A 13,056-nucleotide genomic window follows, 5' to 3' on the forward strand; every position below is an offset into this window, starting at 1 on the left:
GATATCCATCCATTCCATCGAACGTCTTAATTTTTTTTGTTGGAAGTACTCAATTATTTGAACTTATGTAAAAGAATGTTCTCCTATATGATATGTAAATTGGGGTATGCCTCTTTTATTCTTTGTAATAATACATTACTTTTGTCTCAGGTAAGATTGGAGGTTTTCTTCTCCGTTCTTTCCTACCAGTGCCCGTTCTAACAAAGACCTTGTAATTGTTTAATTCTTTTAATATACACAATCAACAGGGCCTTGGCCTTTTACCGATAAAAAATAAATAATAAATAATAATGTTAAATAAAATACATTTTAAATTTTTACCTATTTATAGTAGTAACATTTTTTTTTTAAATTGATTTGAACATGGTAGTGTCTAGAATTTTATAGTACCATTTTCTCTTATTTTCTTTGTCATTTAGAGGTGTTTCCACACACTTAACCTTCCTTCCTTCCTTTTGTGGACAATTTATTTCTCATTATTGTTGACTACCTTTCAAAAATTAGTTAGTGATTTGGTGGAGACATCTCACCCTTATTCCTTGAGATTCCTCAAGATTTCTAATTTCTTCTCCAATGAATTTGTTTGATAGTGTTATCTAAGAAAATTATGAACTTAAATGCTATAACTGCATTTAAATGAAAGTATATTTATAGCTTATAATATAAGTGCATTTAAATAAAAATACATTTTTAGCTTCCAATTTCTAAACCTCACTCCAATCTAGTCATTTATCATGTCAAGAGCTATTCCACAAGGAAATAAATAGATATCATATACATAGAACAAAATGAGAAAATGAAATGGAAGTATACATTGTGTTACTACTGCTACAAAAGTTAAACAAATATGATGAAACCTTAATGGAACAAGAGACACAAAGCGTCAAAGTTCTTGCCATAGTGTGTGATGCATTTAGAATTGAAATCAAGTGAAATTAATATATTAATCTTTGTGAATTAATATATTTTACTTCAAAATTAAATAATAATCTTAAAATTTTGTAGAAGTTTATAGCTCTAGTTATTCAATATATGAAATCTAGTAATATCTATGAATAAATTTGATCTTTTTACTCTAACATCTAATTTTGTGTCTTTGCTAATTATATGGGAATCTAGAAAACATAAAAGCATTTTATAAATTTATTAATATAGATACCATGTGAGCAATGAAACAATAGTTGTCCTTGCAATAGTAGAACATGTAATATCTATGAATAAATTTGATCTTTTTACTCTGACGTCTAATTTTGTGTCTTTGCTAATTGTATAGGTCTCTAAAAACATAATAGCATTATATAAATTTATTAATATAAATAACATGTGAGCAATGAAATAATAGTTGTACTTGAAAAATCTAGATCTAGCATCTAAATAGGAAACAATAATGGAGCTAAGCTTTAAGATAGAAATGTGGATAGAAAATAAGTAAAATAAAATAAAATAAGGTTAAAACATTTTTAAAATTAACTTATTAGAACGTGAATAGAAATGGATCATTTTAGCATAATGTGTATAGTTATAATTTACTTATTATATAAATATTTTTAAAAGAAAATAATAAAAATAATTTTAAAATTGTGAGGGGAAAAGATGTGAAATATCATTCTATTGAAAGCTAGACAAATCAAGTATAGCAACATTGTTCATATGAAAAAATAATTAAAAGTAAAATTTATATATTTTTTAAATTAGAATTTATATTTATATTTTTTTTAATTCTTTTTTTGGTTTGATTGATTTGTATATTTATTTTGTTAAAAATATTATGCTTATTAGTATATTTATAATTAAATTATTTTCTAGATATATTTCTACATTTTAATAATATTTCTTATAATTCTATCTAATTAGTACATTTAAATTTTGTTTATTAATATATAACTACATATAAAATTACAAAATATGAATATAATGTATTAATAATTACATTTTGTTATTACATATAATTAGTAGAATTAAAACATGAGCAAATTATTAAGGAAAAATAATTGAAAAATCAACAAACCAAACAAATGAAAAAAGCAAATAATCGCATATAAAAGGAGATATGTTTACTTAAAGTAGGTACTTATAGTGTATTTTCACAATTAAAAAATCAAACTTAGAGTCTAGGTGGATGCTACTAAATTTTAAAATGCAAGGTCATGTTGGTTGGAGAGTTTGTTAAGTGTAAAGTTTAATTGTACAGACTTTGTGGAATAAAAATAAATGATGTGTACACACGTAAATGTGTAGAGACTTCATATTAAATGAAATTTAATGATGGTGGGCTCTCACATATCACCATATTGTTAGAGAGGATCAGGTGTATAAACTTTGTACCTTAGCAAAGGCAAAATCTGAGATCCATTTCCTTTTCAGATGCCCCATATACTACAAGATTAGAGGGAGATTTTATTGTCTGTTTAGAGATTGCAAATCCCTCTTGAATTTTTTCAAGTACACAGATCAGTGTTGCATTGCACTCTATCTCTCTGAGTCCTTACAGCTTCACGGCCATACTTTACAACTATCATTTCCTAGGAGTCAAAGCCAAGCACAGCTTATTACGACCTTCTCACCCTTAGCTTCGACTCAGGGTGTGAAGCAACTGTACATTTTCCCTAACATGGATCATTCCAAATCTGTTAGACCCCGCAGGGGTCCTCTTCGCTGGCAACACTCCTCTTGGAGCACTTGGCCTCGTCACAAAGCCTCTAGTAGCCACCTAGATTAGTCATTGTTGGACTTTTTGACGGATACCTAATCATGTCTCCTACTTTCCTCTTCATTTGTTGTACTTGTTCTTTTGTGGACACCGTTTGGTGCTCCATTTCTCTACTATCTTCTTGGTGTAAGCTTCCAGTCCCATAGACCCGCGTTGTGGTTTTTGTTGGACATTAATAAAATTATCTTATCTTTTTGACATTGACAATTTTTTTTAATTTTGATTTGAGAAAAATATATTTCTCCTTTGCCTTTTTTGTTAAAAACCCATAGGATTTCAAATAAATAATTATTTCTTGATTTTATAAATATACATAAAATTATGAACTATAGATCTGACATAAGAAATTAAAAAATTCTAGAATCTTATTGGTTGGATTGATATTTTTATTATTATTTTTTTATTAATAGTATTCTGCCTATGGCAGGAATTAATAAAGATAAAGACTAGCTCTAATTTCAGCCCTTTGTAAATGTCAAAGATCCCCAAAGGTTTTTAAAGAAGCTGTGGAAGATTGAATTACTAAGATGTAACTACAGAAAGTAACTACAGAAATTACAGAAGATTGGAAGATCGAATTGCAATATTGTAAGGATTTGAGGGAAGTAATTTCCTCAAGGCTTCATTTTGAAGATAGGATAGATACACGATAGAAAAAACGATTTTTTCGCTGGTTACATCATGATTCTATCAGCCATAAGACTAGGCGACCGAATATTTTTTATAATCCCAACTTTTTTATTTGAAGAACATGGGGAAAAGTGTAAATCCGCGATTATCATGTTTAAACTGCAATTTCTAGTTCATAGCAATTCTGAAAGCATTCACTGACTGAAAAATCTCGTCGCTTCTCCTGATCTTACCTGGTATCCTGTAATTATGGAATGCTATTTAGAATTTTACGTACCCTCATGAAGTGTTTATTCTCTCCGAGATCTATAAATAATCAGGAAGAAGAGACCATCAGCATCTCTCTCGAATAGGAAGGCAAGTTTACTGAACTTTATAAAAGGAAGAAGAGACCTTCCATTTCCACACTCGTCTCAATAAGCAAGAAGAGGAAGGCAAGTTCACTGAACTTCTTCTAACTTATTCTTTCGACGGCCATTATGTTCTTCAGTCAACTATTCAGTCCCATTGTTTTGTTGGTAGCTCTCCATGGCAAATGGTCCATATCCACTATTAACAACTTATCAATAGATGTTTTCCACTACTACGAATATGTCCTTCCAAAAATAGAATGTTATACCTAAATAGTTTGTCAGTCATTAAGATACAGGTGGTTAAAGAAGAAATGACTTATATTAAACTGGAAGAATAACGAACTCCAATCTATCCAGAGAGGTATATAATTTACAAGAACCCGCCCAAGCTAAATAAATTGTCTTTTGAATTTTAACATGAAGTACATTATGGTCAAAATAAGTTAAGACTAATAAGATGCAAACTAAGTACCGTACACACAGGTTTGGAATATAAAATAATACATACTGCTTTATGTATTCTGTATATGTGCAAAACACTTATATGGAAAATCACGCATAAGTGGCCTCTTGATTCTCTGTCAAGAACCGAGATTCAACGAACTGTTAATAATTTAAATTGTCCTAACAGAGCATTGTGAGGATTCTTGAATTCACTGATTCAAGTTGCTTCTGCGAAGCCCACTCTCCTGTTTCCAAAGTCAAATACTGTATGATAAACACCCATGAAAATATCTCCTAGAATCCTGCATAATTTTGGCCACAGAATATTAAGCAAAAACAAACAAACAAGAAAGTAATGATATGCAAAAACAAACAAGAAAGTAATTTTAACTTGAACTAAGGATTATATATGTGAGACATACCATATAGGCCCCATTGGAGGAGGAACATCTAGTCCCATGAAACCACTAATGCATTGAGCTGCAGGACCCTCACCAACTTGGAGAATATACTGTCAACAGCAATACAATATAAGTGTTCTGTTTTAGCAACTAATTCGTACATAGCAGACTGTATCAACCTTTAACGCAGCAATCCACCTTACTCAGGCAAACTTAGGTTCAGTGCTTTGTAGCAACCCATGGAAGCTGAATTGCAATTCAAAGCATTTACTAGTGGCCAAACACAACAAAGATTAAGAGCATTCCCCTTGAAAAGCATTCATTTAGGTTTTCTACTTTTTTCTACTGTTGTTGAAAACCTCTTTCACAGGGCCGAACTTATTTTTAGAAAATATAGATATATCCTTTGCACTGATCCAATGGCTAGGCATTTCCCAGATTTTCAGGCTTGATAAATTGAAATCTTCACATTTTTTAATTTTGAAAGGTCGGTTTGCAGCATAGTTAAAAAGCCACGCATCTCCATTGTGACATGAAAAACTATCTGTAGGGGTAGGTGAAACTTGCAGTTTGAGGGCTGGCAAGCTGCTTAAAAACTGCTTTGTTGATCAGTGGGAAGGTTGGTCTGCACCCAGCCATCCACTTTTGGAAGCAGGACAAAGGAAGGTTCACTCAGCAGGACGTCTGGAAGGAAGAAGAAGGGAGGGAGGTTCAATATCTGTTTCCCTGCCATGGCACTTCTGGATAGGCCACGGAAATTGCAGCATCTTTGGGTGATACGCTAACCTAACAAACCACAATGTGAGTGGACCAAAGCATAAACAAAATGGACTTTGCTTTAAGCTGTAAGTACACTGAGACGGCCAATTTTCTCAGTTAATATAGACATCGTGTCAACACAAATATTTTGAAGGTTACAAGAGCTTGGAGGACATTGCAGGCATTCCAAGGAAATGCTTTCAAAAGCACCATACAGTTCTAAACATCAAGCAACAACAATCACATTGGGCAGGCCTTAAAACACCACTTTCCTAAATTAGGAAACGAGCAGAGAATACCACTATACTTGACCTATCTAAGCCAGCCAATAAGATCATCCTCTACCGATGCAGTTATAAGATGTGATCCAATATGGGTAGAAGACAGATAGCTGCTACAGAACTATAAACAAGGTTGACCCAATCACCAAGAAGCTACTAAGATAAAGTCCTCCAAATGAGTGTAACCAGAAAGGCAAGAGTGCAATCTGCCGTTAAAGTATATGCCCTACTAAATATGTATCTTGCCATCACTGGGATTATTGAATTTTAAGATTTTAAAGGTGAATTCTCTGAATTTTAAGAATAGTACAAAATGGAAAGAAAATTGCTTTTTAAGGGACCGTTTGGCTGCAGGAATAGGAATAGCTATTCTGGAATAGAAAATGGGGGTACATATTCCTATTCTCTGTTTGGTTCAGCCAAGATTTGATGGGGAATTCGCAGACTCAAAAATATATGTTTTCTAAAATAAATAAAACTGGAATAGGAATACATATTCCAATTCCACCTATTTGGGTGGAATTGCAAAACCTCATTTTTGGGCCAAAATTGGAATATGTGTTCCTATTTTATTTCGTATTCCAATCCCGATTTGGTGCATCTAAACGAAGAATTTAAAATTTTAAGAATTTACATATGCCTATTCCGCTTGTATTCCCGTTGCCAAACGGGCCCTAACTGACACCAGAAGATACATTATTAAACAGTTATTGAAGCATAGTTTGCTTGACATAAGCGTGGTCAATAATTAAAGCGCCTGAAAACAACCAGAATCAGGAGGATCATGATTTTATAATTGGTAACACAAATTCCAAATGGTCTATAGAGCATATGCTTGCTGAACCAATTTATGAAAGGCTCACAAGTTTTCAACCCAATCATCCAAAATCATTTTAGCTATAGGGTTATCGAATTTCATTAAGCTCTGTGTTGCAGTATGAGTACAAAGCTTCCTAACATACTATCTCGGTTCTCAGGGAAGAAGGGACTGCTGCTCTTGTTTGTTCATGAAATGATTAAACTAAATGTAAACCAAACTTGTGCATGATCTGTAGTTACTCTTGTGTAGCTTACTGAAATCTTTGGCTTTTTATTTCAAGAGCATGTGAACATAAATATGAACCGGACAAGGTAAATCAAGCTTAGATAGAGTTAAAAGATTATATCTGTACAAAGGAATAGAAGTTTAGAACAAAAACAAACCTGCTCAGGACTGAGATCGAAATTTGTATCACCAATTGTAAATGATACAGTTGGCATTGTTGATATTTTACTACAATCCACAGCTGATTCTCCATTAGGATTTGGCAAATGGTCACAAAGCTGTGCATTGGAAATTAAAAGAAGCATAAACATCAGATAAAATCTGGTTATCACTTCATACACCTTCTTCCAATTAAACTAAAATGTGCAAGAAGAGCTTGTCGTCACCTGATTGATATAGGTCATGATTTCCTCCTTGGAGATATTCTTAGCTAGTTTATGCTGCATCCACACAACTGCCATCTCACATGCCACACACATGCTACTGCTAGCTGATTCTGCATTCTCTTGATCCTTTGCAAGAACACTAGCAATTCCCATACTGCGCCATCCCATAGTTGATATTAAATTTTGGTTCGTGTTCTAAATCCAGAGTTGAGAAATAAAAGTCATTAACTTCAGAATAATAAACATCTCACCTAACATCTCTAGTGCCATCGAATGAGCATAGCTCAATTTTGGAGCAGATCTTGTGAGGGTTTGTCTGCAAAATATGTAGATAATTAATTTGAGATCATGGTTATCTGACTAGCTATAGCCTCTGTATACTGAAATTCTAGAGAAGTGCTTCTGTTCTATTTGACAGATTTCACATTTAAACTCATGGGTATGCACTTTAACATATGCTCCAAAAGGCTAATACAATGATGTGATAAATGGTGTAAACTACTAATTTCGTCCTATGGAAGCAAACCATACCTGTTGCAACAAAAGCTCCATTATCATATCTCCATACTGGGACACCACACTTTTACATTCCTCATTAACAATCCCTGCGGCACCAATAGCCTGGTTGATCTGTGCTACAATAACCTGAAATTTGGGAATAAAATTAGCTAGAGCCAAAAAAAAAAAAAAGTGATGCTACAAAAAAATATGTTAAACAGTTCAGAAAATCACTCAAAAACCATGAAAATAGCATTGTAAGAAGTGTTGGCTGAGAGAAATTTAAAAGGGAAAATGAAGATTGAGATCAAATCCTTTTGTTCTTACTTATCCCATGCCATGAGATGGGCCGTCTGGAGTGTGACAGTTATAAATAAATGGCATTGGGCATCTAAGGACAAGTCTGAACTAGCTACTTACATCTCCTAAATGCTGAAGAAGGTATCATGAAGTGCTAGCCAGATTTGTCAGCTGAAAACCTCTGGAAACCTCCTTTCTCTGGCATGGGGTTGTAGAAAAATAAAATAAAACAATTTCAAGTTGTTCTCTATCCAAATCGCGATGTTAGTGATTCAGATGGGAGTGGTGAACCTTTCCGCTGAATTGTTCATGCCTGAAAGCATTCAACTGGAGGAAATCCCACTGGAAGAAACGGATCAGGAGGAAGAGAAGATAGGGAAACTTACATGGGCAACTATTGAAAATGCTGTTGTCATTGATGTCAAAAGAAGATTAATATCAAGACAATCTATTGATGTCAAAGGAGAAGAATAAATGCTAAGAAGGTCTGAAAGAAAAAGAAAATAGTTGTCAAAGTTAAATATTTGAAGCTGGTCGGCCTAGTTATTGAGTGTCAATTAGCATTGTAACACAAATTTTGGTTAGGCCATTTGTTGTCTACTAATTTCTTGATGTAAAAGTTAAAGCATTACATATTTGAAACGTAAAGTTTTTATTTTACCCCTCAAATTCATTCACAAAATTCCTTTGGTAAGATCTTATAAGCTATAAACTTAAATTCAACCAGAACCATACCGATGGACCAGCCAGTAGAGAAGTCCCAGAATCTACAATGGCAGCACAACCTCCAGTACAGAAATCTGAAAACAAAATGTCCTCTATGCTGAGACAAAAAAAAACTCAAGTACAGTTCGGTATCTATATGTATCTATATGAAGCTCACCAAGTCAAATATCTTGGATCTGTGTCTCACCTGTTGATTCACCACCTATGAGGAAGTCTCCCATGTCGAACTGCAATTAGAAGAAAAACTAAGATGAAGTGAAAAAAAATGCAAGATATAATATCTTCATTAGATTGTTTGGGGCCCAGACTCATGGTCACCATGACCTACCTGCCAATAACCCTCACGTGTGACAGGGACATATGCATGTTCACCCTTGAAATGATTTGGATCAACACCTCCAAAGACTATTTCACCTCCCTCTTTATCATCCGCTTTCCTATTCATCCAGAAAGAAAAGACCTGGTCTTCTACAAGGCCCTGGTTAACCATGTTATACCTGTTTGGAAGCGCAATTCTAAACAGGTGAGATGTTCCATTTGCATAAAAGCATACCATCTAGATATTTTAACAAACGTAAGCTCTGCAAACACCAGTTTTTGTTGATATTCTGCAAGTTGATATACTTAATGAGATATTTCTCTCAAGTTCTATTTAGAGCAACCCCAGGTCACAAAATATAAAAAGGTCATATTTGTGTACTAGAATAGAAAAAGGTGACTGATTTGTAATCCACAGAAGCTAGTACACTGCAGTTTCTTAAGGTTTTAACGTGTTATACCAAGGTGGCAGGCTCATGTGTAGGAGGAAAAATTTATTATATTGCAATGTCCCTATCAACAAACAGGTGTACATAAAAGGACCCATAAAAATAAAATAACAAATTTTAAGGGACGCATCCAGAAACCAATGTATGTTGAAAATATAACCAAATTAGGCACTTGTGAAAGTTAAAATAAGTGCCATGTGAACAAATGTAATATCTTCTTTTTGAAACAATTTATAATAATAAAATTTAAATTTAAAAATAAAAATAAATATATATTAATAATAAAATATAATATATAGCTTACGCAAGAGCCTACAACACAAAGGTAAAATGTAAGCCTCTCATCTGGGAGGTCTTGGGTTCAAATCCACTCGAGCTTGACACATAATAATAATTAACCTCAATGAATAATAATAATAAATACTCTAGGCTTTGGCCCATTACCTATCAAAATGTGTGTATATATATGCAACCTGTCCTCATGGCAGCCACAATAATATTGATTACAATAATATCAACTAGGGTATATACGATGAAAGCTGATTAATAAGCATCACCATCAGAGGATATCGATCAGTCATCTATCATATTAATTCACAGCACTCACACTAATAGTATCATATAGACTTTCAGAAACAATTGTTTCTGACCGACCAATCAATTTTAATATCAGTGGTCAAACTATGATGAATGCTCAATATCGATAGATAACAGCAACCTTATTATCACTAACTGTCAATGATGACATAAAAAGATTACATCAAATAGACAAGAGCAATCTATAGGTGCAATTAGATAAGCGCTGACTTTATGAAGAAGGATGATGTTAATGGGAAGCTGCCATTTAATGAAATGGAGAATGCATGAAGAGCAGCACCTGCTTGCTAGCACGGAGCATGAGAGCAGTCAAAGAAAATATATTACTATATTGTTTGGAAAGAAAGACAATGCACATATGCTGTTAAACAATAAAAAATTCATTAGTTAATAATTGTGAAAGGAAGACAGTGCTATTAACTCTGAACACTACTACCATTGAAACAGTGCCAATACATCAGGAGATAATGTTTGGGTTGACATCCAATTATGTCATCAGACCATATGTAAGAAGAAACACAATAATCAATATGCATAACAGAGATGTCTAAATAATCTAGTAACTAGAATGTATAACCTAGTGATCGGTTCCCAATGAGACTAGAGGCTGCATTTTAATTAAGGCATTCATCGAAGAGATTAAAACACGTGTCCCTTCAAGAGACACATCCTTTCAAACCAAAGAAATAGATATAAGAGGTGGATTGATTAAAAGAAGAAAGGGAAAAATTATTATTTATATTGGGCATTCAGAAAGGAATAATCATATGTGCTCACCAAAAAGACAATACATTTTATATTATATGGCCTGACAAACTGACAACTATAGTGTATCTATGAATCAATACTGAACTACAGAAAGTTATATTTGGACCAAAAAGAGAATACATTTTATATTATATGGCTGACGAACTGACAACTATAGTATATCTATGGATCAATACTGAACTACAGAAAGTTATATTTGGATTCCATTAGAAATAAGGGAATCGCTGTATGATCTTTCATACATTTATGTGTAAGATACACTGCACTTGTCAGCTTGTAAGCCATATAACATAACATGTATTCACTTTTTTATGAGCACAGATGATATGAATTCCTTTCTGAATACCATATATATGTGTGTGTGTGTGTGTGTGTGTGTGTGTGTGTGTTATATTATATTTTATGCATGTATATATTCATATTTCATAATATATTGGATAGTTTGGTTTTCTCAGGGATGGAGAAATACCTTACGATGTAGGAGGAAATTCCCAAGATGAGGTAAGGACATATATCACAAATCCTTGAGGGAGATGCCCAAAACTAGGTATGCAGGTATTCCAATTTCAGGAAGCCTTGAGGGAGCCTACTTGTAGATTGCTTTTCAAGTGCCCGCAGATGACTAATTCCCCATCATTCTTAAGGTTCCATTAAATATGTATTATAAATCAATGGTATTTCTTAATTTAATCCTATTTAAATGCATAGTGATGTATGTTGATCATGGGGAATAGGCAGCTCACTAGAAGGGAACATTACAGAGACCAATTAAATTGTCATTTCCAAGTGCAATCCAAAACCTAATTGGGGATTTTAGGTTAAACCAAGTAAAGCCCCAATAGGGGACATTCCAAATCACCAAAGGAGAAGAATAGAGGGAAAGACTTGAATTGGAAATTTTCAATTCGTATATTATTGCAATTCTTCATTCAATATAAATTGCCAATCTGTTGTAAACTTATATGTCCAAATTCAGTAACTTTTTGTTTATAATGAGAACATTTTCAAGTTAAATACCAATATTCAGAACTGTCAGTTATTGACAAGGACATTTCCAAGTTATCATTTAAAACATTTCAAACTAATATACTCTATGCTTTCTTTAAGGGAAAAGAAAGAATGAGAATTATAGAAAACCCATTTTTGTCATGCCATTGTCTCAATTTGTAAATACAAGAGACCAGATGAAAAACAATAAACACAAAAATACTTGCCAGACTGGTACAACATTGCCTACTGAGATTTTCTGGAAGCCAAGCCCTAAAATACCATCAAACTTTGCAGATAAGAACGTGACACCTGGTTCCCGTGTAACTTCAGCAAAAACCTACACCAAAATTAGTCAGTAAATTGTGCATATGAAAGTGTTGTCAAAAGGCAATGTGATTAGTCTTGCTACCCAATATGGGCACCCAAAGAAACATGCTCACAACCTGGTCTCTAACAACAAGGTTCCCGGCAGTCACATGATCTTGGCTCAAATATCCAGCCACTGAGCCACTTCCATATTGGATCTCAAATGTTGTACCTACATTTGAAACAGGAAACAGACCATCCTTAGAATGCTTGCAGTCAAATTCCAAGTCCACAATTCATAATACAATTAAACATGTCAAATTTGTATGGTCATAGAACAAAACACTTGCTTCTTATTGAATAAATTGTTAAAATAACCAAAAAACAATTTTTGTTAATGTAGCAACTCATCAATACAATATATACATGTCTAAACATTTTAGTAAAGTGTGTTCCAAATGTGTTCAATATAGTAGCCTTTCATCCCCGATCACTTTGATGCCTTTAGATCCTTCCAGGCACATGTGATATTCAAAGAAATAAATTTTAAAAGCTGAATCATATGACTAGATTCATCCTAACCAGTGCTTGCTCTTCTCTCCTCCAAATCTCTTCTACTCCAAATCACTCTTCTCCAAATCTCTATTCTTCTCCAAATCTGTGCTCCTCTTTGCAAAAAAAAAATGGAATGGTAAGGAGAGATGAGCAAAAAGGCATGCTTGAAGAAGCGTTTGAAATTTGGGCCTAGGGTTTCTCTAGGCAAAGGGTCTGCTGGTGAGAAGGAAGATAGAAAATCAGAGGACCACAATTCTACCTCTGTTAGATCTTCTTTCTCTTTGGTTGTCATTTTTGGGAGTTGTCTTGACTGGGGCATCTATTGGTGTGATGGGAGCCTTTTGTATATCGCAAGCCTCCCTCTTCTGCCGCATGCCTTTGTTCTTGATGGGTTTCTAATTGTGGGTTAGGCGGTGGTCTTTTGTCTATTCTCCCCTCTATTTTTTGTGGTCGGTATTTTTGGGGTCCCTAGTTTCCAATGTTTGGCAGCACTTGTTTTGGATGTGTTAATTGGTGGTTTCGGGATTACAATGTTGGTGA

General features: G+C 33.7%; 1 protein-coding gene across 1 annotated transcript in view; it reads right to left on the reverse strand.

Annotated features, from left to right (window-relative positions):
* Nucleotides 1-4,083: 4,083 nt before the first annotated feature.
* Nucleotides 4,084-13,056, reverse strand: part of LOC149566613 (aspartic proteinase A1-like) — a 33,806-nt gene continuing 24,833 nt past the window's right edge. The window contains exons 4-14 of the mRNA XM_089819910.1: nt 12,099-12,193; nt 11,880-11,992; nt 8,862-9,030; nt 8,721-8,760; nt 8,543-8,607; nt 7,541-7,654; nt 7,261-7,325; nt 7,010-7,163; nt 6,782-6,901; nt 4,560-4,648; nt 4,084-4,439 (exon numbers count right to left, since the gene is read on the reverse strand). Of these exons, the coding sequence (XP_089676036.1) occupies nt 4,355-4,439; nt 4,560-4,648; nt 6,782-6,901; nt 7,010-7,163; nt 7,261-7,325; nt 7,541-7,654; nt 8,543-8,607; nt 8,721-8,760; nt 8,862-9,030; nt 11,880-11,992; nt 12,099-12,193 (1,109 nt within the window). The 3' untranslated portion in view covers nt 4,084-4,354. The remainder of the gene's footprint in view (nt 4,440-4,559; nt 4,649-6,781; nt 6,902-7,009; nt 7,164-7,260; nt 7,326-7,540; nt 7,655-8,542; nt 8,608-8,720; nt 8,761-8,861; nt 9,031-11,879; nt 11,993-12,098; nt 12,194-13,056) is intronic.

Source organism: Cupressus sempervirens, chromosome 3, assembly GCF_028749045.1.
Source record: "Cupressus sempervirens isolate cs-2001-9-10 chromosome 3, ASM2874904v1, whole genome shotgun sequence".
In the NCBI taxonomy this organism is placed as follows: Eukaryota; Viridiplantae; Streptophyta; class Pinopsida; order Cupressales; family Cupressaceae; genus Cupressus; species Cupressus sempervirens.